Source organism: Oncorhynchus tshawytscha, linkage group LG16 (genome assembly GCF_018296145.1).
Source record: "Oncorhynchus tshawytscha isolate Ot180627B linkage group LG16, Otsh_v2.0, whole genome shotgun sequence".
NCBI classification, from domain to species: domain Eukaryota; kingdom Metazoa; phylum Chordata; class Actinopteri; order Salmoniformes; family Salmonidae; genus Oncorhynchus; species Oncorhynchus tshawytscha.
In genome coordinates, this window is record NC_056444.1 from 8,220,081 (window position 1) to 8,248,056 (window position 27,976).

Consider the following 27,976-nt stretch of genomic DNA (forward strand, 5'->3'; position numbering starts at 1 on the left):
GTCTCAGGCCATCGGTTGAGTAAATCCAGCTGAATGGCTCAACCCCAAATTAAATAAAAAGATGAGCACTGCAAATTTGGAAATAACATGTTGCTCAGAATTGCGGTATAGGCCTTTAACTGGAGCTGTATACTGATGCCTGGGACGTGGATTCATTTTGACATTTAAACTAGTCTTGCTGTGGTCTTGTTGAAAGCTTCCATCTCTGTGCAAAATCATTCCATTTGGCTCTGGTAATGTCCTTGTCAGTGGCTCTCATTGACTATGTTAGTGTCCTTGTCAGTGGCTCTCATTGACTATGTTAGTGTCCTTGTCAGTGGCTCTCATTGACTATGTTAGTGTCCTTGTCAGTGGCTCTCATTGACTATGTTAGTGTCCTTGTCAGTGGCTCTCATTGACTATGTTAGTGTCCTTGTCAGTGGCTCTCATTGACTATGTTAGTGTCCTTGTCAGTGGCTCTCATTGGCTCTCATTGACTATGTTAGTGTCCTTGTCAGTGGCTCTCATTGACTATGTTAGTGTCCTTGTCAGTGGCTCTCATTGACTATGTTAGTGTCCTTGTCAGTGGCTCTCATTGACTATGTTAGTGTCCTTGTCAGTGGCTCTCATTGACTATGTTAGTGTCCTTGTCAGTGGCTCTCATTGACTATGTTAGTGTCCTTGTCAGTGGCTCTCATTGACTATGTTAGTGTCCTTGTCAGTGGCTCTCATTGACTATGTTAGTGTCCTTGTCAGTGGCTCTCATTGACTATGTTAGTGTCCTTGTCAGTGGCTCTCATTGACTATGTTAGTGTCCTTGTCAGTGGCTCTCATTGACTATGTTAGTGTCCTTGTCAGTGGCTCTCATTGACTATGTTAGTGTCCTTGTCAGTGGCTCTCATTGACTATGTTAGTGTCCTTGTCAGTGGCTCTCATTGACTATGTTAGTGTCCTTGTCAGTGGCTCTCATTGACTATGTTAGTGTCCTTGTCAGTGACTCTCATTGACTATGTTAGTGTCCTTGTCAGTGGCTCTCATTGACTATGTTAGTGTCCTTGTCAGTGGCTCTCATTGACTATGTTAGTGTCCTTGTCAGTGGCTCTCATTGACTATGTTAGTGTCCTTGTCAGTGGCTTCATTGACTATGTTAGTGTCCTTGTCAGTGGCTCTCATTGACTATGTTAGTGTCCTTGTCAGTGGCTCTCATTGACTATGTTAGTGTCCTCAGTGGCTCTCATTGACTATGTTAGTGTCCTTGTCAGTGGCTCTCATTGACTATGTTAGTGTCCTTGTCAGTGGCTCTCATTGACTATGTTAGTGTCCTTGTCAGTGGCTCTCATTGACTATGTTAGTGTGTCCTTGTCTTGTCAGTTAGTGTCCTTGTCAGTGACTATGTATGTTAGTGTCCTTGTCAGTGGCTCATTGACTATTTAGTGTCCTTGTCAGTGGCTTATTGACTATGTTAGTGTCCTTGTCAGTGGCTCTCATTGACTATGTTAGTGTCCTTGTCAGTGGCTCTCATTGACTATGTTAGTGTCCTTGTCAGTGGCTCTCATTGACTATGTTAGTGTCCTTGTCAGTGGCTCTCATTGACTATGTTAGTGTCCTTGTCAGTGGCTCATTGACTATGTTAGTGTCCTTGTCAGTGGCTCTCATTGACTATGTTAGTGTCCTTGTCAGTGGCTCTCATTGACTATGTTAGTGTCCTTGTCAGTGGCTCTCATTGACTATGTTAGTGTCCTTGTCAGTGGCTCTCATTGACTATGTTAGTGTCCTTGTCAGTGGCTCTCATTGACTATGTTAGTGTCCTTGTCAGTGGCTCTCATTGACTATGTTAGTGTCCTTGGACATTTATCCCACTGGTGCTTAATGTCCTTTTTTATGTATTGAAATGAACTGGAAAGTATTGTTCTTAGACTGGTTAAGGACGGGTTAAGAATGCCAAAGCTCATTTGGTAATGTTAGATAATGTACTGTAGTATACTCGCCGTAGAATGCCAAAGCTCATTTGGCAATGTTAGATAATGTACTGTAGTATACTCGCCATAGAATGCCAAAGCTCATTTGGCAATGTTAGATAATGTACTGTAGTATACTCGCCGTAGAATGCCAAAGCTCATTTGGCAATGTTAGATAATGTACTGTAGTATACTCGCCGTAGAATGCCAAAGCTCATTTGGCAATGTTAGATAATGTACTGTAGTATACTCGCCGTAGAATGCCAAAGCTCATTTGGCAATGTTAGATAATGTACTGTAGTATACTCGCCGTAGAATGCCAAAGCTCATTTGGCAATGTTAGATAATGTACTGTAGTATACTCGCCGTAGAATGCCAAAGCTCATTTGGCAATGTTAGATAATGTACTGTAGTATACTCGCCATAGAATGCCAAAGCTCATTTGGCAATGTTAGATAATGTACTGTAGTATACTCGCCGTAGAATGCCAAAGCTCATTTGGTAATGTTAGATAATGTACTGTAGTATACTCGCCGTAGAATGCCAAAGCTCATTTGGTAATGTTAGATAATGTACTGTAGTATACTCGCCGTAGAATGCCAAAGCTCATTTGGTAATGTTAGATAATGTACTGTAGTATACTCGCCGTAGAATGCCAAAGCTCATTTGGCAATGTTAGATAATGTACTGTAGTATACTCGCCGTAGAATGCCAAAGCTCATTTGGCAATGTTAGATAATGTACTGTAGTATACTCGCCGTAGAATGCCAAAGCTCATTTGGCAATGTTAGATAATGTACTGTAGTATACTCGCCGTAGAATGCCAAAGCTCATTTGGCAATGTTAGATAATGTACTGTAGTATACTCGCCGTAGAATGCCAAAGCTCATTTGGTAATGTTAGATAATGTACTGTAGTATACTCGCCGTAGAATGCCAAGGCTCATTTGGCAATGTTAGATAATGTACTGTAGTATACTCGCCGTAGAATGCCAACGTATTTTCTTTCTGACTTGTTTTGTAAACAAAGTTGTTTTCCACAGGTAAGATGTTTACGTTCCCTAGCAACAGGGCTTTATTGTGCTCTCTCTACTCCTGCCTTTACTTTGAATGAGGCTCAAATGCTCAGTTGTTTTCCACAGGTAAGATGTTAGAGGGCTTTAACTCCTGCCTTTACTTTGACGGACTGAGGCTCAAATGTTTTGTAAACAAAGTTGTTTTCCACAGGTAAGATGCCAACAGGGCTCATTTGCTCTCTCACTCCTGCCTTTACTTTGACGGACTGAGGCTCAAATGTTTTGTAAACAAAGTTGTTTTCCACAGGTAAGATGTTTACGTTCCCTAGCAACAGGGCTTTATTGTGCTCTCTACTCCTGCCTTTACTTTGACGGACTGAGGCTCAAATGTTTTGTAAACAAAGTTGTTTTCCACAGGTAAGATGTTTACGTTCCCTAGCAACAGGGCTTTATTGTGCTCTCTCTACTCCTGCCTTTACTTTGACGGACTGAGGCTCAAATGTTTTGTAAACAAAGTTGTTTTCCACAGGTAAGATGTTTACGTTCCCTAGCAACAGGGCTTTATTGTGCTCTCTCTACTCCTGCCTTTACTTTGACGGACTGAGGCTCAAATGTTTTGTAAACAAAGTTGTTTTCCACAGGTAAGATGTTTACATTCCCTAGCAACAGGGCTTTATTGTGCTCTCTCTACTCCTGCCTTTACTTTGACAGACTGAGGCTCAAATGGCAGGCTCTATAGTGCTAGGGCTGTGGTGGTCACGATAGTTTCAGCCAGTGATTGTCAAAGCAAATAACTGTCGGGTCTCACGGTAAATGACAGTTAATTAAGAAAACACATTTAGCACATCTCCTGGCTTTCACACAGCCTACAAGCCACTGATGCAGACCTTTGGAACATTTAAAACAAAAGAAATCCATGTAATATAGCCTACACCTTCACAATAAATCCATGATTTATTTTAGACATGTCTAAAGAAACATGATGTGAAGAAAATGTAGTCTGTCTGAAGAAAATAATAGAGCACTGAGTTGTCATGATGTGGCTATGCCAAATGGCTGTGGGCTACACTAGTTCATTTAACAGACAAGTTTTGCTTCCAATGGCATTTAAAATATATATTTTATAGTATGAAGAATACAATTGGAAAAAAATATGAATAAAATATAAATATTTTCTCCAAATGATTTGAGGGAGTGCGCACATGGGGCTTCTGTGTTGAGCTGTCAAATAAATAGGTACTCTATGCTTAGTTATGAATGTAGCTTTTTAGTTGTTCTACAAGTGTTGGGCTACATGTTTAGATTTTTAATACATTCTAAGGCTGAGACTAATGATGATTTATTTTTTTTAAAGTCGCTTGAAACTAATGAGCTCTGCTTTGTGTTTTTGCGCAGGCTGTACACACCAATAGTCTCTCTCATTCACAATTTTTGATCACATTTGCATTGATGTCAGAGTGATTAGAGGGACAATAGCTGCTGAGTACCAGGCAGTTAGAAAGTTCAGTAGGCTACTAATGACCACCAGCAGCATCAGAGCTGGGAGAAGCCTAATTACCGTGACTAAGCGGTCAACGTGGAATTTGACTGCCTTCATGACTCATGACCACCGGTGTGGCAGTAATATGGTCACCCCAACAGCCCTATATAGTGCACTACTTTTGGTCAAGGCTCTACTACTTTTGGTCAAAGCCCCGCCTTATCTCAGTTCACTGGTCACCATAGCACTACCCACTCGTAGCACACGAGTGGGTAGTGCTATGGTGACCAGTGAACTGAGATAAGGCGGGGCTTTGCCTAGCAAAGACTTATAGATGACCTGGAGCCAGTGGGTTTGGCAACGAATATAAAGCAGGTCCAGCCAACGAGAGCATACAGGTCACAGTGGTGGGTACTATATTGGGCTTTGGTAACAAAATGGATGGCATTGTGATAGACTGCATACAATTTGCATAGTAGAGTGTTGGAGGCTATTTTGTAAATGACATCGCCGAAGTCAAGGATCGGTAGGATGGTCAGTTTTACGAGGGTATGTTTGGCAGCATGAGTGAAGGATGCTTTGTTGTGAAATAGGAAGCTGATTCTAGATTTCATTTTGGATTGGAGATGCTTAATGTGAGTCTGGAAGGAGAGTTTACAGTCTAACCAGACATCTAGGTATTTATAGTTGTCCACATATTCTAAGTCAGAACCGTCCAGAGTAGTGATGCTGGATGGGCGGGCAGGTGCGGGCAGCGATCGGTTGAAGAGCATGCATTTAGTTTTACTTACATTTAAGAGCAGTTGGAGGCCACGGAAGGAGTGTTGTATTGCATTTAAGCTCGTCTGGAGGTTAGTTAACACAGTGTCCAAACAAGGGCCAGAAGTATACAGAATGGTGTCGTCTGCATAGAGGTGGATCAGAGAATCACCCGCAGCAAGAGCGACATCATTGATGTATACAGAAAAGAGAGTCGGCCCAAGAATTGAACCCTGTGGCACCCCCATGGAGACTGCCAGAGGTCCGGACAACAGGCCCTCCGATTTGACACACTGAACTCTGTCTGAGAAGTAGTTGGTGAACCAGGCGAGGCAGTCATTAGAGAAACCAAGGCTGTTGAGTCTGTCGATAAGAATGTGGTGATTGACAGAGTCGAAAGCCTTGGACAGGTCGATGAAAACAGCTGCACAGTGTTGTCTCTTATCGATGGCGGTTACGATATCGTTTAGGACCTTGAGTGTGGCTGAGGTGCACCCATGACCAGCTCGGAAACCAGACATTCCCTTGATAAATGCTGGAATTTGGACCAACTTTTGGTATTTTCTCTGTAGAAGTAAAAGTTGTCAAAAACATAAATAGTAAAGTACAGATACCCTCCAAAAATACTTTTAAAAGTATTTTTACACCGTTGCCAAAAGGTACCAATTGGATGCCTCCGTCCACGACATTTCAAGATGCGGTGGCGTGAGCTTACGTTATGTTCTTAACTCTGTTACATACCAGTGTGTGTGCTACAGTGAGCAGCAATAGTATTGGGACAATGACCATTTTTGGGGGGCTCTGTACTCCAACACTTTGGAGTTGAAATGATACAATGACTGAGGTTAAAGTTCAGACATTCTGTTCTTTATTTATAACCAAAGTGACTCCAATGACAATACATTATTTACCATTCATTTGTGTTGGGCACAAAATAATCTGAAAACACAACCAAAACAAACCTCAAATGCATCCAATTTTGTACAGTCAAAAGCTTGAAGTAATCATTGCGTGCGAGGAATATAGAGCCAAATACAAAACTTTTGACTAAATTAATACAAGTAAATTTGTCCCAATACTTTCGGGCCCCTAAAATGGAGGACTATGTACAAAGAGTGCTGTCATTTCTAAACGGTTCACCCGATATGATTGAAAATAGCCTAAAATTAAAGCGGACAGGCTGAACTTTAACCTCCTAGTCATTGTATCATTTAAAATCCAAAGCGCTGGAGTACAGAGCTGAAACCACAACAAATGGGTTACTGTCCCAATATTTTGGAGCTCAATGAATTATCACTTGATTATCTTAATGTCTTATCTGGTTAAGGGCTTTAGATAAGTATGTAGAGCCGTATGGTGACGAGGATGGCAGGGAAAGAGAGCAGGATCTTCCAATCAGATCCAGGCTGTATCTCCTGACCTTGCCCTGGGGAGGTGTGTTTTTGTCTTGTCTAGGGTTTTTGTAATTCCATGGGGTTTTGGTATGTCTAGGTATATGTAGGTCTATGGTGGCCTGAATTGGTTCCCAATCAGAGACAGCTGTTTACCGGTGTCTCTGATTGGGGATCCTATTTAGGTTGCCATTTTTCCATTTTTGTTATGTTGTCTATGTGTAGTTGCCTGTCAGCACTCGCGTTATATAGTGTCACGTTCGTTTTGTTAGTTTGTTTAGTGTTCTTCGTTAATTAAAGAAGAATGTATTCTTATCACGCTGCGCCTTGGTCTCATCATTAAGACGAACGTGACATAAGTAAAATAATAATAAACATCTTCCCACGACCATGGCAGAGGGAGATCGGAGGGTGGGGGTGGGGGGTGATGGATGGGTGTTGAATAAAGATTGTGTGCTCTCTCCTGACATATCTATTGATCCGCCCTGCTTCTGACCCTCTCTTCCCCCTGTCAGCGAGAACCAAACCAAGCATGACAGCAGTAAGAGACCGGTCGTAAGGAGTAAAGTAAAAAAACACCATTAGCTGACTGTATTGATATAGTTCTGCTTGTTGCCATGACTTATTTGGAAGGCATGTAGCAGGATTCTAGACCAGCTGGAACAGAATCACTGCCCAAATCTTTCATTTTGAGGAACACTGAATAATTCAGACATGCAGTATTGGCAGCTCCCATCTCCTACTTTCAGCCAAGTAGTATCAAAGAATCAGAGGGCAACAGAATGTATAATTGACATTACTTAGTAATGAAGAATCCTTTTTTTCGGTCCAGCGTCAGAGGTTCAAACGCTGTGTTGTAAAATGTAAAAAAAAAATGTGTTAGTTTATTTATGGGAAGCATGGCATTGGCAGACATCCAGGCTCCTCATGCCGCTGCACAGAGATTTCAGGCTTCTGCATTATCTAAGACCCTGTCTGTGCCTGGTATTGAAACTGTTTTTAGCTCTAATCACAAATAATTTGGACATGGCTTTTGCAGCCAGGAGGTGTTCAAAAGTGCCTCATGCACCTAATGGACTTTTTGCACACAATGTATATAGACTCTTTTTTTTCTACTGTGTTATTGACTTGTTAATTGTTTACTCCATGTGTAACTCTGTGTTGTCTGTTCACACTGCTATGCTTTATCTTGGCCAGGTCGCAGTTGTAACTGAGAACTTGTTCTCAACTAGCCTACCTGGTTAAATAAAGGTGTTCTCAACTGGCCTACCTGGTTAAATAAAGGTGTTCTCAACTAGCCTACCTGGTTAAATAAAGGTGTTCTCAACTAGCCTACCTGGTTAAATAAAGGTGTTCTCAACTAGCCTACCTGGTTAAATAAAGGTGAAATAAAAAATAAATATAAATAAAAACATTATAAAGTGGGCACATTCTCAAAACACAAAACTTCTAAAACACCAAATCAGTAACTTATTATTTTCGACTTTTCATTACATTAAAACAGAAATCCGATTTTAAATATAACCACACTCAAGAAGCCAGTTGCAAAAGTTATTTTCAAATAATCTGTCACCACATAAAACCCGCAGAGCACCAGACCCACCAGGCTCTTGTTGAATCGATGGTGAAATATGTCCCTGTACTGACCCTTCACACGTGACCTTTTACCTCCTCATCTCCTTTGTTGTCAATCAGCTGTGGGGACATTATGGCGTAGTCCCTCGCCGCAGTACTTTTGTTGCCAGCTCTTTCCCCAGACAGCCGTGACATTGTAAAACGCCAACCACGGTCAGCAGGGCTAATTGGGTGGAGTGTAGAAGTTTAGCATCAGGAGACTGTGCTGACTGTGCTGCCGCCTCGCTGTCTGACTCCATTACATGCTGCTGTGTGGAGGAATCGACACCGGGCCTGTGGGGGTTAGTTAACACACACGTATCTCAGAATGATAATGCAAAAAAATTCAAGATGTTTATGCAGCCCCTGTCTAATGCATTACATGAGCTGTATACAGAACCTTGTCTGTAATTCTGTGGTGCGACACTGAACATGCCTGGTCAAAATAGAGATGAAATGGAAATAAGAAATGCCAATAATGATCTGGGTACACAGTACATTGAAGGGCGGTTTTGCACTTGAACTGAAATGGCATTTTCCAGACATGGTTTAATATAGTCTTAGACTTGCACTCGTCTGAATTATAAATCTGAATTCCAAGAGGCCAATTAGTTAGTCTAGAGCTAAGTGAAGGTTTTAAATTAAATCTGGCCAAAGGTGGGTTTAATTTCAGATGAATGGATGTTCGCCCCCAGGTTGACCTTGACAATGAGAGAAACTGGATTACCTGGACTATTTCAATGATGATCTCAGAGCACCACCGAGACCAGACAGAAGGACGGTTATAGACCGGAGCAACCCACCGAATCATTTTTGATGAAATCAAATTTCCTTGACCGTTTTTTTTCCGTACAAAGAAAATGGAGCTGACCTAATTTGTTTGCTTTTGAGCCAAGGCTTTCGTCTGACTCTGTCTTAGGGGGAAGTCCCATCCCTTCTTCCCGACATGTACTGATCACCTGACTCTGTCTTAGGGGGAAGTCCCATCCCTTCTTCCCGACATTCTGATCACCTGACTCTGTCTTAGGGGGAAGTCCCATCCCTTCTTCCCGACATTCTGATCACCTGACTCTGTCTTAGGGGGAAGTCCCATCCCTTCTTCCCGACATGTACTGATCACCTGACTCTGTCTTAGGGGGAAGTCCCATCCCTTCTTCCCGACATTCTGATCACCTGACTCTGTCTTAGGGGGAAGTCCCATCCCTTCTTCCCAACATTCTGATCACCTGACTCTGTCTTAGGGGGAAGTCCCATCCCTTCTTCCCGACATGTACTGATCACCTGACTCTGTCTTAGGGGGAAGTCCCATCCCTTCTTCCCGACATGCTGATCACCTGGAACCTTCCATCATGAAACAGGAGATGTGTTATTATTATTATTTGTTATTATTATTTATAATTTAACCAACCTGTATGCAGAATAGTCCACAAAGAGTCACAGTTCATTTAAGGAAATCAAATCAGTTGAAATTAAGTTTAGGCCCTAATCTGTGGATTCCACATGACTAGGAATACAGATATGCATCTGTTTAGTCACAGATACATTTTAAAAAGGTAGGGACGTGGATCAGAAAACCAGTCAGTATCTGGTGTGAACACCGTTTGCCTCATGCAGCGCGACCCATCTCCTTCGCATAGAGTTGATCAGACTGTTGATTGTGGAATGTTGTCCCACTCCTCTTCAATATCTGTTTGAAGTTGCTCGATATTGGCAATAACTAGAACACGCTGTTGTACACATCAATCCAGAACATCCCAAACATGCTCAATGGGTGACATGTCCGAGTATGCAGGCCATGGAAGAACTGAGTGATTGTTCAGCTTCCAGGAATTGTGTACAGATCCTTGCAACATGGAGCCATTCATTATCATGCTGAAACGTGAGGTGATTGAGGAGGATGAACCGAATAACAACAGGCCTCAGGATCTCGTCACGGTATCTCTGTGCATTCAAATTGCCATCGATAAAATGCTGAAACCATCTGTAAAGAGCACACAGCGTGCCAGTGTCCATTGATGGTGAGCATTTGCCCACTAAAGTTTGTTGCAATGCCAAATATGACGACCCTCCCACTCTGTCTGCCATATTCTCTCTCTTTGCTCCTGTTTCCTTATTAGGATGCCGGTGTGCGGAGCCGGGAGGGTCGTCAGCGACATGGGAAACACCTGGGCCTGGGTGTGTCCCAGGATAAATAGATCTTTTCCACATTCATTGGGAGACTCTCTCCATGCAGACACAGACAGATTTGGGTTGTGGCATTTATGTGGCGTTGGTTTGCGTTGGCACCTTTTCAACAACCACTAATTATCACATGGATACACGCGACCACTCACTTACACTACTGACTAAACACACACCATTGTCAGTTGTACTTACTTTACTTCAGTTAATGAATATGTTTTGTTATTTTTTATCTCCACGTTGTCTCCCTTTTTGTTACGGGCTTCGAGCCGGTTCGTGACACAAACTACAGTCAGGTCAAGACCCTGGTGGAGACGACAAGACTGTTTCTGACAGTTTGTGCAGAAATTGTTTGTTTGTGCAAACCCAGTTTCATTATTTTTCCCGCAGGTGAAGCCAGATGTGGAGGTTCTGGGTTGGCGTGGTTACGTGTGTTCTACAGTTGTGAGGCCAGTTGGATGTACTGACAAATACTCAAAAGAGTGACGTGAACTGTCAATTCTCTGGCAACAGCTCTGGTGGACATTCCTGCAGTCAGCATTCCAATTGCACGCTCCCTCAACTTGAGACGTGTGTTGTTTGACAAAACTGCACATTTTTAGTGGCCTTTTATTGTCCCCAGCACAAGGCACACCTGTGTAATGATCAGGCTGTTTAATCAGCTACTTGATATGCCACACCTGACAGATGGATGGATTGTTGTGCACAAATGATGTGCACAAAATTTGAGCGAATGGAAAATGTCTGGGATCTTTTTTTTTTTTTTTCAGCTCCTGTAACATGGGACCAAGATTTTTACATATTGCGTTTTTTATATTTTCGTTCAGTGTACATCAAGTTCCTGATGCTGCCCAAGCCAACTACATGGTAGAGTTAGATGACTATGGGAATGTCCCTGGAGTTACTGGCTGTACATACGGATGTCATCGTCCCATCAAGTGTCCCTCTACGGCAGATGCTGTAAACATCTGGTTCTCAAATGTACAAAGTGTATGCCCTACCACTGTTCAGTTCTCCAACGTTGTTTCATGTTGGAAAGGTGCAAATCATGACTCAAGGATTTTCTAAAACTCTTTGTATGCTCAGCTTGAAGGAGGACAACATAGTGGAATCATACTTGGTGATGGTGGTTATAGGGCTTTCAACCAAGGACATGCTGCGTTGACCTCAAACAGCATGGCTTCACATTGACCTCAAACAGCATGGCTTCACATTGACCTCAAACAGCATGGCTTCACATTGACCTCAAACAGCATGGCTTCACATTGACCTCAAACAGCATGGCTTCACATTGACCTCAAACAGCATGGCTTCACATTGACCTCAAACAGCATGGCTTCACATTGACCTCAAACAGCATGGCTTCACATTGACCTCAAACAGCATGGCTTCACATTGACCTCAAACAGCATGGCTTCACATTGACCTCAAACAGCATGGCTTCACATTGACCTCAAACAGCATGGCTTCACATTGACCTCAAACAGCATGGCTGCTGAGACAGACAATGACAAAATGGACTAGCCAGCAGAGATGCAATACTTCCCACAACAGATGGTTCAAGTGATTGAAGCAATGAATTGCCATGGATTGGTAACAAGGTTTTTAATTGACAAATGGAAATATGGGGACCCCCGGACTGGTGCTAGTTTGAGAAGCACATTGGTACTACTGCTGCTGCTTCTTCACGTTTCTCTCCTCCTCCATAGCCAACTTTAACATGAAGAACATTGGTACTGCTTTTTCATTTGAGTTGAATGCATTACAAAATGGTGGTCCAGGCATTCATTTTCTTGTTTTCTGTTGAGGAATCATGCTGTTTGTTCTATTTATTTAACTAGGTAAGTCAGTTAAGAACAGATTCTTATTTACAATGATGGCCTACCAAAAGGCAAAAGGCCTCCTGCGGGGATAGGGACTGGGATTCACTTAAAATCAATATATATATATATATATATATAAAGAACAGACAAGAGAGCCAATAACACTACATAAAGAGTGACATAAGACAACAACACAGCATGGTAGCAACACAACATGGTAGCAACACAACATGGTAGAAGCACAAAACATGGTACAAACATTATTGGGCACAGACAACAGCACAAAGGGCAAGAAGGTAGAGACAACAATACATCACGCAAAGCAGCCACAACTGTCAGTAAGAGTGTCCATGATTGGGTCTTTGAATGAAGAGATTGAGAAAAAACTGTCCAATTTGAGTGTTTGTTGTAGCCCGTTCCAGTCGCCAGCTGCAGCGAACTTGAAAAGAAAAGCGACCCAGGGATGTGTGTGCTTTGGGGACCTTTTAACAGAATGTGACTGGCAGAACGGGTGTTGTATGTGGAGGATAAGGGCTGCAGTAGATGTCTCAGATAGGACGTGAGTGAGGCTTAACCTTTCTGGCGCAGGCGTTCCGCTAGCGACCTACCTCGACAACATCCGGTGAAATTGCAGAGCGCCAAATTCAAAATACAGAAATAGTGGTAATAAACATTCATAAAAAATACAAGTATTATACATCGGCTTAAAGATGAACTTCTTGTTAATGCTTAATGCTGTTAAATCTGCTTTGTCAGATTTCAAAAAGGCCTTATGGCGAAAGCATACCATGCGATTATCTGAGGACAGTGTCCCGCATACAAAAGCATGAAAAACATTTTCCAACCAAACAGATGCATCAAGAAAGTCAGAAATAGCGATAAAATAAATTGCTTACCTTTGAAGATCTTCATCTCTTTGCAATCCCAAAGGTCTCAGTTACAAAATGAATGGTTGTTTTGATCGATAAAGTCCTTCTTTATATCCCAAAAATGTCTGTTTATTTGGCGCGTTTGATTCAGAACTACACCGGTTCCAACTCGCCCAAAATCCCTACAAAGGATCTAATAAATTACCTGTAAACTTGGTCCAAACATTTCAAACAAGGTTTCTAATCCAACCTCAGGTACCCTAAAATGTAAATAATCGATCAAATTTAAGACGGAATAAACTGTTTCCAATACCGGAGAAAAACAACAAGGAGCTTGCTCTCATTCACACACACCAAAAGACTAGAGTCCACCTGAGTGACACTTAGAAAGAATACGACTACTTCTTCGTTTAAAAAAATAGAACAATTTCAAAAGACTGTTGACATCTAGTGGAAGCCATAGGAACTGCAATCTGGGTCCTAATAATTCGGCTTTCCCATAGAAAAGCATTGGAAAATTCAATGACCTCCAAAAAATTTTATGGATGGATTTTCCTCGGGGTTTCGCCTGCCAAATCAGTTCTGTTATATTCACAGATATTATTTTAACAGTTTTAGAAACGTTAGAGTGTTTCCTATCCAATACTAGCATGCATATGCATATCCTAGCTTCTGGGCCTGAGTAACAGGCAGTTTAATTTGGGCACCTCAGTCATCCAAACTTCTGAATACTGCCCCCTAGCCTTAAGAAGTTTTAAGAGAGTTTTGTAAATTAACATCCACCAGTGTGTCTTGCGCCAGGTATACATAGATTACCATTTTACAGAGGAGTAAAGAGTGCAGTGATGTGTCCTATAAGGAGTATTGGTAGCAAATCTGATGGCCAAATGGTAAAGAACATCAGGCCGCTCGAGAGCACCCTTACCTGCCAATTTATAAATGATGTCTCCGTAATCTAGCATGGGTAGGATGGTCATCTGAATCAAGGTTATTTTGGCAGCTGCGGTGAAAGAGGAGCGATTTTGATAGAGGAAACCAAGTTTAGATTTAATTTAACCTGCAGCTTTGATATGTGCTGAGAGAAGGACAGTATACCGTCTAGCCATACTCCCAAGTAATTGTATGAGGTGACTCAAGCTCTGAATCCACAGGGGTAGTAATCGTGACTGTGCGAAGTGGGGCATTATTCTTACCAAACCACATTACCTTTTGTTTTGGAGGTGTTCAGAACAAGGTTAAGGGCAGAGAAAGCTTTTTGGACACAAAGAAAGCTTTGTTGTAGAGCATTTAACACAACATCCGTGGAGGGGCCAGCAGGGTATGACTGTATCATCTGCATATACTGAACAGTTGAAGATGGAAGCTTATATACACCATAGCCAAATACATTTAATCTAGTTTTTCACAATTCCTGACATTTAATCCTAGTAAAAATTAATCGTCTTAGGTCAGTTAGGATCACCACTTTATTTTAAGAATGTGAAATGTCAGAATAATAGTAGAGAGAATGATTTCTTTCTTTCATCACATTCCCAGTGGGTCAGACTTTTACATAAACTCAATTAGTATTTGGTAGCATTGTCTTTAAATTGTTTAACTTGGGTCAATCGTTTTGGGTAGCCTTCCACAAGTTGGGTGAATTTTGGCCCATTCCTCCTGACAGAGCTGGTGTAACTGAGTCAGGTTTTTAGGCCTCCCTGCTCGCACACGCTTTTTCAGTTCTGCCCACACATTTTCTATAGGATTGAGGTCTGGGCTTTGTGATGGCCACTCCAATACCTTGACTTTGTTGTCCTTAAGCCATTTTGCCACATCTTTGGAAGTATGCTTGGGGTCATTGTCCATTTGGAAGACCCATTTGTGACCAAGCTTTAACTTCCTGACTAATGTATGGAGATGTTGCTTCTATATATCCGCATAATTGTCCTACCTCATGATGCCATCTATTTTGTGAAGTGCACCAGCCCCTCCTGAGGCAAGGCACAACCCACAACATGATCCTGCCACCCCCGTGCTTCACGGTTGGGATGGTGTTCTTCAGCTTGCAAGCCTCCCTCTTTTTCCTCAAAACATTTTCCTCAAAACATGGTCATTATGGCCAAACAGTTCTATTTTTGTTTTATCAGACCAGAGGACATTTCTCCAAAAAGTACGACCTTTGTCCCCATGTGCAGTTGCAAACCGTAGTCTGGCTTTTTTATGGCGGTTTTGGAGCAGTTGCTCCTTCCTTGCTCAGTGGCCTTTCAAGTAATATTGATATCGGACTCGTTTTACTGTGGATATAGATACTTTTGTACCTTTTTCCTCCAGCATCTCCACAAGGTCCTTAACTGTTGTTCTGGGATTGATTTTCACTTTTCACACCAAAGTACGTTCAAATCAAATAAATTTTTATTTGTCACATACACATGGTTAGCAGAAGTTAATGCAAGTGTAGCGAAATGCTTGTGCTTCTAGTTCCGACAATGCTGTAATAACCAACGAGTAATCTAACCTAACAATTCCACAACTACTACCGTATACACACAAGTGTAAAGGGATAAAGAATATGTACATAAAGATATATGAATGAGTGATGGTACAGTATATACAGTGGGGCAAAAAAGTATTTAGTCAGCCACCAATTGTGCAAGTTCTCCCACTTAAAAAGATGAGAGAGGCCTGTAATTTTCATCATAGGTGCACTTCAACTATGACAGACAAAATGAGAAAAAAAATCCAGAAAATCACATTGTAGGACTTTTTATGAATTTATTTGCAAATTATGGTGGAAAATAAGTATGTATATATACATATGAGATGAGTAATGTAGGCTATGTAAACATTATATTAATTGGCATTGTTTAAAGTGGCTAGTGATACATTTTTACATACATTTCCATCAATTTCCATTATTAAAGTGGCTGGAGTTGAGTCAGTATGTTGGCAGCAGCCACTCAATGTTAGTGGTGGCTGTTTAACAGTCTGATGGCCTTGAGATAGAAGCTGTTTTGCAGTCTCTCGGTCCCTGCTTTGATCCACCTGTACTGAGCTCGCCTTCTGGATGATAGCAGGGTGAACAGGCAGTGGCTCGGGTGGTTGTTGTCCTTGATGATCTTTATGCCCTTCCTGTGACATCGGGTGGTGTAGGTGTCCTGGAGGGCAGGTAGTTTGCTCCCGGTGATGCGTTGTGCAGACCTCACTACCCTCTGGAGAGCCTTACGGTTGTGGGCGGAGCAGTTGCCGTACCCGACAGGATGCTCTCGATTGTGCATCTGTAGAAGATTGTGAGTGCTTTTGGTGACAAGCCGAATTTCTTCAGCCTCCTGAGGTTAGTCAACAAAGCATAGTCAACAAAGCAAGCAGTTGTCATAGTTGTCATGAGGCAAATAGCAAAATGCACAAGGGGAAAAAAAATATACATAATGTCCTGGGGCCATTGTAAGTTCAGAGTCACTTGCCCCAACAGTGCGTGTGTGTGTGTGTGGGGGGGTACCAGACTGGGAGATGGGCTAGGGCAGACGGTGAACAGGGGGGCCCTGACAGTAAATCTCAGTAAGACCAAAATAATGGTGTTCCAAAAAAGGTCCAGTCACCAGGACCACAAATACAAATTCCATCTAGACACTGTTGCCCTAGAGCACACAAAAAACTATACATACCTTGGCCTAAACATCAGCGCCACAGGTAACTTCCACAAAGTTGTGACCGATCTGAGAGACAAGGCAAGAAGGGCATTCTATGCCATCAAAGGGAACATAAATGTCAACATACCATTTAAGATTTGGCTAAAAATACATGAATCAGTCATAGAGCCCATTGCCCTTTATGGTTGTGAGGTCTGGGGTCCGCTCACCAACCAAGACTTCACAAAATGGGACAAACACCAAATTGAGACTCTGCACGCAGAATTCTGCAAAAATATCCTCAGTGTACAACGTAGAACACCAAATAATGCATGCAGAGCAGAATTAGGCCGATACCCACTCATTATCAAAATCCAGAAAAGAGCCGTTAAATTCTATAACCACCTAAAAGGAAGCGATTCCCAAACCTTCCATAACAAAGCCATCACCTACAGAGATCGACCTGGAGAAGAGTCCCCTAAGCAAGCTGGTCCTGGGGCTCTGTTCACAAACACAAACACACCCCACAGAGCCCCAGGGCAGCAGCACAATTAGACCCAACCAAATCATGAGACAACAAAAAGATAATTACTTGACACATTGGAAAGAATTAACAAAAAAACAGAGCAAACTAGAATGCTATTTGGCCCTACACAGAGAGTACACAGCGGCAGAATACCTGACCACTGTGACTGACCCAAAATTAAGGAAAGCTTTGACTATGTACAGACTCAGTGAGCATAGCCTTGCTATTGAGAAAGGCCGCCGTAGGCAGACATGGCTCTCAAGAGAAGACAGGCTATGTGCTCACTGCCCACAAAATGAGGTGGAAACTGAGCTGCACTTCCTAACCTCCTGCCCAATGTATGACCATATTAGAGAGACATATTTCCCAGATTACACAGATCCACAAAGAATTCAAAAACAAATCCAATTTTGATAAACTCCCATATCTACTGGGTGAAATTCCACAGTGTGCCATCACAGCAGCACGATTTGTGACCTGTTGCCACGAGAAAAGGGCAACCAGTGAAGAACACACACCATTGTAAATACAAGCCATATGTATGCTTATTTATTTTAACTTGTGTCCTTTAACCATTTGTACATTGTTAAAACACTGTATATATATATATATATATATATATATATATATATATATATATATATATATATAATATGACATTTGTAATGTCTTTATTGTTTTGAAACTTCTGTATGTGTAATGTTTACTGTTAATTTTTATTGTTTATTTCACTTTATATATTCACTTTATATATTATCTACCTCACTTGCTTTGGCAATGTTAAAACATGTTTCCCATGCCAATAAAGCCCTTGAATTGAATTGAATTGAACAGATCGCCAGGTGGAATCCAAGCAGCAGGAGAAGGTGTCACTTTTGACCTTAGAACAGCCTCAATTTGTCGAGACCCGGGACTCTACAAGGTGTCGCATTCTACAGGGATGCTGGCCCATGTTGACTCCAATGCTTCCCACAGTTGTGTCAAGTTGGCTTTGGACCATTCCTAATACACACAGGGAACCTGAGTGTGAAAAACCCAACACCCACTTGGGAGAAGCTTTTATTTCTGGAGGCAGATTTCTTGTAGGAAATACCAATGGATGGTCTTTGAACTGCAAGAGGGGACTTCAAAGACTCTTGCCACTTGTTGGGCCCAAAGGCCTCCACACTTCACACCTCCGTTCTAATTGAAATTGTATCTGGTCTGTCCAAGCCTGGCAGACTTAAACATTCAGTCCCCATAAAGTACTTTATTATTTTATTTTAATTTTATTATTATTTATCAAAATGTTTTGATAATTGGATGCTTCGGCACAATTCTCTTTTAGGAGTTTTTATTTTTCAAAGCCACTGACATTTTTTAACGTTTTATTTTTGGTTTCGGTGATTTCCTCCAATTCCACACAATGCTGTGTATTAGTTTCCCATCCCTGGTTTCTGAAGCATCCTCAGGTCTGCACTAAGTGCACATTGTTATCTAGTTAGGCTTCACAAAGATTAACTGGTTAGTCCTTACATACCTTAGTCTGGGACTCCCTAGTCTAGAACTAATTCATCTAAATAATTAAGTTAAGCAATTTTTTATTCTGGATTCATTTAAGTAGAATTTAAACTCTGTCCGGGAAACCCATGGGACTCTACAAGGTACTGAAAGCGTTCCACAGGAATGCTGGCCCATGTTGACTCTAATGCTTTCCACAGTTTTGTCAAGTTGACTGGATGTGCTTTGGGTGGTGGACCATTCTTGATACACGTGGGAAACTGTTGAGCGTGAAAAACCCAGCAGCATTGCAATTCTTGACACACTCAAACCGGTGCGCCTGGCACCTACTACCTTACCCCGCATACAAAGGTACTTAAATCTTTTGTCTTGCCCATTCACCCTTTGAATAGTACACATACACAATGCATGTCTCAAAGCTTACAAATCTGTCTTTAACCCGTCTCCTCCCCGTCATCTACACTGATTTTGAATTGGATTTAACAGGTGACATCAATAAGGAATCATATCTTTCACCTGGATTCACCTGGTCAGTCTGTCATGGAAAGAGCAGGTGTTCTTCATGTTTGGTACATTCAGTGTATATAACTCACTCCACTCTGTTTCTAGATGTGACTAGACAAAGTGTTTTTTTTTTTACCAAGATTGCGTTCTCATTTCAGATGCCGCTCGTACGAGGACTGCTGTGGGACCCGATGCTGTGTCCGAGCCCTCTCCATCCAGCGGCTATGGTACTTCTGGTGAGTCCATCTTAACTCTGACTATAAATGGACTGGACAAGAGTTTTTTTTGGAGAGATTTTTTTCAGTGTTATTTGTTTGGTCCAATCAAAAAGCATGCATGACATTAGTTGAATTGTAAGGCTTTCTCATTGCAATGTTCCAATGCTGTTATTGGGAAAATAAATGCCATGCCCAGGTCATTCACGAGTCACCTCTCTGACTGGCAACCGTTCCTCATTCTGGTGGTAAACAAATCATTGATACAAATAAGGCACACGCCATGACTGCTCTCCCGGTGGTACGAGCTCAGCTGAAAATGGGGCAACGTTTGGTGCCGCTTTACTTACTGTCGATTCATACAAGACCGACTGCAACGTTTCCACAGGAGAAGACAGTATTTGCACCTGCAAGTTGCTGGGGGAAAAATACAACCCAACATCAAGACATCAAAGCACATCATCCCAATATACACTGTGTACAAAACATTAGGAACACCTTCCTAATATTGAGTTGTACTCCCTTTTGACCTCAGAACAGCCTCAATTTGTCGAGACACGGGACTCTACAAGGTGTCATATTCTACAGGGATGCTGGCCCATGTTGACTCCAATGCTTCCCACAGTTGTGTCAAGTTGGCTGGATGTCCTTTGGACCATTCCTGATACACACAGGGAACCTGAGTGTGAAAAACCCATCAGTGTGGTAGACACACACAAACCGGTGCGTCTGGCACCTACTACCGTACCCCGTACAAAGATACTGCAATATTTTGTCTTGCCCATACACCCTCTTTAATGGCACACATACACAATCCATGTCTCAATTGTCTCTTGGTTTAACAATTCTTCATCTCCACTGATTTGAAATGGATTTAACAAGTAACATCAATAAGGGATCATAGCTTTCTCCTGTATATGATTAGGACTGGCTGTGTGGTATCAGTCAACATGATTAGGACTGGCTGTGTGGTATCAGTCAACATGATTAGGACTGGCTGTGTGGTATCAGTCAACATGATTAGGACTGGCTGTGTAGTTTCAGTCAATATGATTAGGACTGGCTGTGTGGTATCAGTGAACATGATTAGGACTGGCTGTGTGGTATCAGTCAACATGATTAGGACTGGCTGTGTGGTATCAGTCAACATGATTAGGACTGGCTGTGTGGTATCAGTCAACATGATTAGGACTGGCTGTGTGGTATCAGTCAACATGATTAGGACTGGCTGTGTGGTATCAGTCAACATGATTAGGACTGGCTGTGTGGTATCAGTCAACATGATTAGGACTGTGCTGGTATCAGTCAACATGATTAGGACTCAGTCAACTGTGTGGTATCAGTCAACATGATTAGGACTGGCTGTGTGGTATCAGTCAACATGATTAGGACTGGCTGTGTGGTATCAGTCAACATGATTAGGACTGGCTGTGTGGTATCAGTCAACATGATTAGGACTGGCTGTGTGGTATCAGTCAACATGATTAGGACTGGCTGTGTGGTATCAGTCAACATGATTAGGACTGGCTGTGTGGTATCAGTCAACATGATTAGGACTGGCTGTGTGGTATCAGTCAACATGATTAGGACTGGCTGTGTGGTATCAGTCAACATGATTAGGACTGGCTGTGTGGTATCAGTCAACATGATTAGGACTGGCTGTGTCAGTCAACATGATTATCAGTCAGAACATGATTAGGACTGGCTGTGTGGTATCAGTCAACATGATTAGGACTGGCTGTGTGGTATCAGTCAACATGATTAGGACTGGCTGTGTGGTATCAGCATGATTAGGACTGCTGGTATCAGTCAACATGATTAGGATGGTATCAGTCAACATGATTGACTGGCTGTGTGGTATCAGTCAACATGATTAGGACTGGCTGTGTGGTATCAGTCAACATGATTAGGACTGGCTGTGTGGTATCAGTCAACATGATTAGGACTGGCTGTGTGGTATCAGTCAACATGATTAGGACTGGCTGTGTGGTATCAGTCAACATGATTAGGACTGGCTGTGTGGTATCAGTCAACATGATTAGGACTGGCTGTGTGGTATCAGTCAACATGATTAGGACTGGCTGTGTGGTATCAGTCAACATGATTAGGACTGGCTGTGTGGTCAGTCATGATTAGGACTGGCTGTGTGGTATCAGTCAACATGATTAGGACTGGCTGTGTGGTATCAGTCAACATGATTAGGACTGGCTGTGTGGTATCAGTCAACATGATTAGGACTGGCTGTGTGGTCAGTCAGAACATGATTAGGACTGGCTGTGTGGTATCAGTCAACATGATTAGGACTGGCTGTGTGGTATCAGTCAATATGATTAGGACTGGCTGTGTGGTATCAGTCAACATGATTAGGACTGGCTCAGTCAACATGATTAGGACTGGCTGTGTGGTATCAGTCAACATGATTAGGACTGGCTGTGTGGTATCAGTCAATATGATTAGGACTGGCTGTGTGGTATCAGTCAACATGATTAGGACTGGCTGTGTGGTATCAGTCAACATGATTAGGACTGGCTGTGTGGTATCAGTCAATATGTGTTCTCATGACATTTTGATTTGGGAAGTTTTAATGTTTTTTCCTGGAAACTATATAATTTAACAAAATACCTGCATCACTAGTCCAGTGCAGTCCGTGGAACGGATCGTTTTAGTCAGATATATACTGGACTTCAGGAAACAGCAGAAATTTGGCTTGTCACCAAAAGCACTCACAAACTTCTACAGATGCACAATCGAGAGCATCCTGGCGTGCTGTATCACCGCCTGGTACGGCAACTGCTCCGCCCACAACCGTAAGGCTCTCCAGAGGGTAGTGAGGTCTGCACAACGCATCACCGGGGGCAAACTACCTGCCCTCCAGGACACCTACACCACCCGATGTTACAGGAAGGCCATAAAGATCATCACACTGACTCAACTTCAGCCACTTTAATAATGGGAATTGATGGGAAATGATGTAAAATATATCACTAGCCACTTTAAACAATGCTACCTAATATAATGTTTACATACCCTACATTATTCATCTCATATGTATACGTATATACTGTACTCTATATCATCTACTGCATCCTTATGTAATTACATGTATCACTAGCCACTTTAACTATGCCACTTTGTTTACATACTCATCTCATATGTATATACTGTACTCGATACCATCTACTGTATCTTGCCTATGCTGCTCTGTACCATCACTCATTCATATATCCTTATGTACATATTCTTTATCCCCTTACACTGTGTATAAGACAGTAGTTTTGGAATTGTTAGTTAGATTACTTGTTGGTTATTACTGCATTGTCGGAACTAGAAGCACAAGAATTTCACTACACTCGTATTAACATCTGCTAACCATGTGTATGTGACAAATAAATTTGATTTGACAGTTTGAGGACAGTTTGAGGTCAGTTTGAGGTCAGTTTGAGGTCAGTTTGAGGTCAGTTTGAGGACAGTTTGAGGACAGTTTGAGGACAGTTTGAGGACAGTTTGAGGTCAGTTTGAGGACAGTTTGAGGACAGTTTGAGGACAGTTTGAGGACAGTTTGAGGTCAGTTTGAGGACAGTTTGAGGACAGTTAGAAATGAAAAGCTTTTTTTTTTTTTCATTCAAATTGATCAGAAATACAGTGTAGACATTGTTAATGTTGTAAATGACTATTGCAGCTGGGAACGGCTGATTTCTTTTTTTTTTTATGGAATATCTACATAGGCGTACAGAGGCCCATTATCAGCAACCATCACTCCTGTGTTCCAATGACACGTTGTGTTAGCTAATCCAAGTTGATAATTTTAAAAGGCTAATTGATCATTAGAAAACCCTTTTGCAATTATGTTAGCACAGCTGAAAACTGTTCTGATTAAATAAGCAATAAACCTGACCTTCTTTAGACTAGTTGAGTATCTGGAGCTTCAGCATTTGTGGGCTCGATTACAGGCTCAAAATGGCCGGAAACAAAGAACTTTCTTCTGAAACGCATCAGTCTATTCTTGTTCTGAGAAATGAAGGCTATTCCATGCGAGAACTGCTGTGTACTACTCCCTTCACAGAACAGCGCAAACGGTCTCTCACCAGAATAGAAAGAGGAGTGGGAGGGCCACGGTGCACAACTGAGCAAGAGGACAAGTACATCAGGGCGGCAGCGTAGCCTAGTGGTTAGAGCGTTGGACTAGTAACCGAATGGTTGCAAGATCAAATCCCCAAGCCGACAAGGTAGAAATAGGTCGTTCTGCCCCTGAACAAAGCAGTTAACCCACTGTTCCTAGGCCGTCATTGAAAATAAGAATTTGTTCTTAACTGACTTAACTGACTTGCCTAGTTAAATAAAGGTAAAATAAAAAAATGAGTGTCTATTTTGAGAAACAGATGCCTCACAAGTCCTCAACTGGCAGCTTCATTAAATAGTACCCGCAAAACACCAGTCTCATTGTCAACAGTGAAGAGGCGACTTTGGATGTTGGCCTTCTAGGCAGAGTTGCAAAGAAAAAGCCATATCTCAGACTGGCCAATAAAAAGAAAAGATTAAGATGGGCAAGATAACAGACACTGGACAGAGGAAGATTGGGAAAGTGTTATGGACAGACAAACATTCGTGAGAAGCAGAAAAAATTAAAAGATGCTGGAGGAGTGCTTGACGCCATCTGTGAAGCATGGTGGAGTGAGAGTCTAGTCATGATTGAGGGAAAGATTAACAGAACAAAGTACAGATATCCTTGATGAAAACCTGCTCAGGACCACAGACTGGGGGCGAAGGTTCATCTTCCAACAGGACAACAACCCTAAGCACACAGCCAAGACAACGCAGGAGTGGCTTCGTAGTAAGTCTCTGAATGTCCTTGAGTGGCCCAGCCAGAGCCCGGATTTGAACCCAATCTAACAGCTCCAGAGAGACCTGAAAATAGCTGTGCAGCAACGCTCCCCATCCAACCTGACAGAGCTTGAGAGGATCTGTAGAGAAGAATGGGAGAAACTCCCCAAATACAGGTGTGCCAAGCTTGTAGTGTTATACCCAATAAGACTCAAGGCTGTAATCAACCAAGTACTGTGTAAAGGGTCTGAATACTTATGTAAATATGATATTTGAAGTTTGTAATTGTTTTTTACTTGAAAAATGCTGCTTTTGTTCTGTCATTATGGGGTTTTGTGTGTAGATTGATGTCGGGGGGGGGGGACTATTTGAATACATTTTAGAATAAGGCTGTAACTTAACAAAATGTGGAAAAAGTCAAGGGGTCTGAATGCTTTCCGAATGCCCTGTAAAGTATGAAAAAGCTTTTTAAATTTTTGTATTATTATACTTTTATTGTGTACTAGATCATATGGGTTGAAAAATATATTTTTTCTCAGACATAAATAAACAATTCCACGTGAAAGCCAAAGGTCATAGCTTTCTTGAGGTTGGAAATACTACTACTACATTAATAAAATATTCCCGTCTTACTACATTGACCAAAGCCATAGCAAAACAGTGCAAAATGGCTGCCAGTTTAACTTTATACTTCAATGCATGTCCCACTTTGATTGCTCTCTTTCTCTCCCTCTTTCTCCAGGTTGATGCTGATGATGGGGGTGCTATTCTGCTGCGGAGCAGGCTTCTTCTTCCGCAGGTGCATGCACCCCTCGCCCCTCAGCGACGAGCATGCCTTCAACGTCTCCTTCACCAGGCAGCCTGTGTCCACGCCAGGTCAGTGGGAGTATACGGCATAGACCAGCGTTCCAGGAAGTGGATTCTCAATTCTTTTAACCCATTGTGATAAACGTTAGTGATATAGACATTGCTGAAGGATACCAAATCACAGGTTATTTTGATTCAAAGTGCCAATTTACCCCACTGTGTTATCACTGTGTTATCAGCAGTGACAGCTTTACTGGCCTGCATAGTGCTGCAGGAGATAAGATACCCAGCGGGGCGGGGGGGGGGGGGTGTTTAAATCAATGTTCATTCCAGGTGCAGTGAGATAATTAAAATGGCTGCTGATGATATTCACACGCAGAGCCAGGCAGCCACTCTTAGTCCAAATCATATATTTAGGCGGTGGTGTGAAAATACTTCAAATAAAGTACTACCGAAGTAGTTTTTTAAGGGGTATCTGTACTTTACTATTTTTGATCACTTTTACTTCACTACATTCCTAAAGAAAATGAAGTACTTTTTACTCCAAAGGGTATTTGTTGCATTTCGAATGCTTAGCAGGACAGGAAAATTGTTTAATTTACACCCTTATCAAGAGCTCATCTCAACCGCCTCTGATTTGGCAGACTCACTAAACACACATGCTTAATTTATAAATCATGTTGGTGTGCCCCTGGGAATATCCGTAAATTTAAAAAACAAGAAAATGGTGCCGTCTGGTTTGCTTAATATAAGGAATTTGAAACGATGAATACTTTTGATACTTAAGTATATTTTAAAAACGAAATACTTTTACTCAAGTATATTTGTACTGGGTGACTTTTACTTGAGTCATTTTGTTTGAAGATACCTTTTTTACTTTTACTCAAATATGACAATTTGCACTTTTTCCCCACCACTGCATTAGTGACTTTTCCCCACCACTGCATTGGGCTTTTTCCCCATCACTGCATTAGGGCTTTTCCCATCACTGCATTAGGGCTTTTTCCCCACCACTTTTAGGGCTTTCTCCCACCACTGCATTAGGGCTTTTTCCCCACCACTGCATTAGGGCTTTTCCCCACCACTGCATTAGGGCTTTTTCCCATCACTGCATTAGGGCTTTTCCCATCACTGCATTAGGCTTTTTCCCATCACTGCATTAGGGCTTTTTCCCCACCACTGCATTAGGGCTTTTTCCCCACCACTGCATTAGGGCTTTTTCCCCATCACTGCATTAGGGCTTTCTCCCACCACTGCATTAGGGCTTTCTCCCACCACTGCATTAGGGCTTTCTCCCACCACTGCATTAGGGCTTTTTCCCACCACTGCATTAGGGCTTTTCCCCACCACTGCATTAGGGCTTTTTTCCCCACCACTGCATTAGGGCTTTTTCCCACCACTGCATTAGGGATTTTTCCCCACCACTGCATTAGGGCTTTTTCCCACCACTGCATTAGGGCTTTCTCCCACCACTGCATTAGGGCTTTTTCCCACCACTGCATTAGGGCTTTTTCCCATCACCAGGGCTTTTTTCCCCACTGCATTAGGGCTTTTTCCCACCACTGCATTAGGGCTTTTTCCCATCACTGCATTAGGGCTTTTTCCCATCACTGCATTAGGCTTTTTCCCATCACTGCATTAGGGCTTTTCCCACCACTGCATTAGGGCTTTTTCCCCACCACTGCATTAGGGCTTTTCCCCACCACTGCATTAGGGCTTTTCCCACCACTGCATTAGGGCTTTCTCCCACCACTGCATTAGGGCTTTTCCCCACCACTGCATTAGGGCTTTTCCCCACCACTGCATTAGGGCTTTCTCCCACCACTGCATTAGGGCTAAAAGAGTGTATGGGTTTTGGTTTCCAAGGCAGCTGAGACTTTGAAACTGGCACAGTTCAAGGTCTTGTTTTGATTGACATTTTGTTGAGTTGTCAATAATTCAACATGAAATCAACAAAATGTGACTTTTTATTAAATCCAATCCGTTTTCCATGTTGATTCAACGTCGTCACATTGATTTGTTGTTGTTGTTGTTGAAATAACATTGTCAGCACAGCGTTGACAGCTAAGCATGTTGGTAGTTGTGGGACCAGTATGTGGGATGTTTGTCATGAATATTTCATGTTGCATCCTGTGTCAGAACACTTAATGGGGGGCTTTGAGCTGTTGAGAAGAGGGCGGAAAGAGGAACGTTTTTTAAATACTTTATTTGAATCCACAAATCACATTACTCACACAGACCTGAATTTGTACTCTGATTAACAATGACAATTTCTCTGTCCTCCCCCATGCAGTATCCCAGCAGCCTGGCATGGTAGGCTATGGCGACCCCGGCGGCGTCATGACTTCCCCCCTCACCCCCGTCTACCCCATCCAGCCCGGCCCCGCCCATATGATGAACGACTACCCTCCACCGCCCTCGTACTGTAACCACCCACCCCCGCCTTATGAACAGATTTTCCGGACACCAGAGAAGAAGTAAGTCTCAGCGGCGTTTCCCTCCGTTCCTCCTCCTTTGTTGTGACATCACCAGCAGAACGGACAAGGACATGAGGGGACAGCCACAGTGTCTGTCCACTGTTATACTGTCAGCCCAAGTGCTCACCCAGGTCACAGGGACAAGAAACTGAGAACCACCTAGAGGAACAAACTGTCCTTCCTGAGGACCTGGATGCAGACCGGCTCAATATGTCTCCATGGTTTATATTTTAAAAATCATTCATTCTTTCTAATTTACACAAAAGCATAATTATATATATACCAGTCTTTTTCTGCTGACAGTGCCATCTTGATGAGCATGGTCTGTGACTGATCTGTAGTGAGGCACTCGGACTCCTGTAAATGACACAACTGAGGAATTTCAATGGAGAATGCTGACCCAAGATCAGCACATATTGCTTCTAGATGAACAGATTCATGTTAGCATTATG

The 27,976-nt window shown here is 42.3% G+C and overlaps 1 protein-coding gene across 1 annotated transcript in view; it reads left to right on the top strand.

Moving 5' to 3' along the window:
• The window catches only part of LOC112235671 (vesicular, overexpressed in cancer, prosurvival protein 1), a 73,911-nt gene that overhangs the window by 28,792 nt on the left and 17,143 nt on the right, over nucleotides 1-27,976 (top strand). The window contains exons 3-5 of the mRNA XM_042298728.1: nucleotides 19,363-19,440; nucleotides 24,983-25,116; nucleotides 27,341-27,524. Coding sequence (XP_042154662.1) covers nucleotides 19,363-19,440; nucleotides 24,983-25,116; nucleotides 27,341-27,524 — 396 coding nt within the window. The remainder of the gene's footprint in view (nucleotides 1-19,362; nucleotides 19,441-24,982; nucleotides 25,117-27,340; nucleotides 27,525-27,976) is intronic.